This window comes from Capsicum annuum, unplaced genomic scaffold (genome assembly GCF_002878395.1).
Source record: "Capsicum annuum cultivar UCD-10X-F1 unplaced genomic scaffold, UCD10Xv1.1 ctg78909, whole genome shotgun sequence".
NCBI classification, from domain to species: domain Eukaryota; kingdom Viridiplantae; phylum Streptophyta; class Magnoliopsida; order Solanales; family Solanaceae; genus Capsicum; species Capsicum annuum.
In genome coordinates, this window is record NW_025889441.1 from 1 (window position 1) to 1,638 (window position 1,638).

The 1,638-nt window shown below is 39.4% G+C and overlaps 1 protein-coding gene across 1 annotated transcript; it reads left to right on the plus strand.

Moving 5' to 3' along the window:
- Positions 1-277: 277 nt before the first annotated feature.
- LOC124894983 (protein WVD2-like 3) lies at positions 278-1,387 on the plus strand (the record flags this gene model as incomplete). Its single annotated transcript, XM_047405473.1, has 4 exons — positions 278-528; positions 706-802; positions 885-956; positions 1,253-1,387. Coding segments are annotated over 4 exons (555 nt in total), but the record flags the coding sequence as incomplete, so codon positions are not given.
- Positions 1,388-1,638: the final 251 nt, after the last annotated feature.

The following is a 1,638-nucleotide window of genomic DNA, read 5'->3' on the forward strand; positions in this document are numbered from 1 at the left end:
CGGTGATCTTCAGCTTTTGATTCCCATAAACTGAGGCATTTGTGCCACGAAACCTTTATTTTGAAGCAGAATAATCTTCCATCTTTAGCTATCCAATTACATAAATCTTGTGATCCTACTGCAACAGGAAAAAAAAAAAAAACGTGTAACTAATTATCTGTCGGGCCATTCACTTAAAGACTCTTAGTCTTCATCCTTATCCTCCTCTAAAGTGATTGTTTTTCCCTCTCGCTCCGACGACCAAGTAATATAACTTGCTCTTTGATTACTTTTTTAGGAGTTGGCAAGTAAAACTAAATCCAGTAAATCACAAAGCAGGCCTTCGACTGCAGGGGCTAGAGCTACTAGTGCAACAGAGAACACTGTTCGTTGTTCAAGGGCAGAAGTTTATAACAGATGTTCCACTAATGAACATCTAAATGTGGCCGATTCACCACAGGTTTCAGAAGCAACCGTTCATCCTTCAGCAGCGTGCTGTTTTCAGCTCCAACAAGCAAAACATCCAAGCAAACCCAATCAAATCGAACAGTAGCTCCAAAGAGAGCGCAAGAGAAAAGGCTGGTCACAAATTCTCCAAGACCAAGAACATCTGATTGTATCAAGAGGAACAAGGACTTTAAAGCTGAAGACAAAACAAAGGTTGTTGCGTGAAGAACAGGAAACAATGCAGTGAGAAAGGATGTTAGACATATTACTGTTGTACAGGGATAAGGAGAGTGTAAATTCATGTCAACCAGTCATGAAACAGAATGGATCTAGTTTCAGCTTCAAAACAGAAGAGCGGGCCAGGAAAAGGAAAGAGGCAAGGACCAATTTCTTGTGTCTACTCGATAAAGTTCAAACATTGTATAAAACCTAAAAGAAGTCTTTGATATTGATTTCAGTTCTTTATGAAGCTAGAGGAGAAAGTGCATGCCAAAGAGGAAAAAACACGTCAGCTCCAAGCGAGAAAACAGGTAATAAACCCGGGGTCTGATTCTTGTGACTAACGGAAACAGGTCCAATTTAATACGGAGAATCATAGGCAGCTAATTGTTAAATGTTATCTCTTTAAAAGTCATGGAATTACAGAGTTTCCAAAAAAGGAAAGAGGCAATCCTTTTGAAACGAGCTAACAAGGAAATTAAGACAAACAAATAGAAACCGAGGGAGTGTAACATGTCATCGGCAAGAGTTAGATGACAATTACTTTATCAGCAGCTAGAAATAGAAATACTGACTGTTTGTTTGGTTTACTTTGTGCTATGGGTAGGAAAATAAAGAAGCAGAGATCAAACAGCTACGGAGAAATCTCAATTTCAAAGCAACTCCCATGCCTGCCTTTTACCGTGAACCTGGACGCCGCTCAGAAAAAAACAAGGATGGACAGAGCTGGGAGGAGGCATGAGCAAGAGCTACAGTCAGAGGATGGAACTAGGTAACATCAAATCCTCCGTGCACTTAGCCTACTGTTCTCATATGAAAAGTAAAGCTTGTTTGTAGATTTGTTTACAAGCTGTTTTTACTGGTTTATGGTAGAAGCAATCACTCTCCTGCCATTTTATGACTCAAATCCCCTTTCTTGGACATGAGAATTTTACCTTCCAAAAAATTAAAACCAATAAAACTTGCTTTGAGATTTAGTACTCTCTCAGTCTT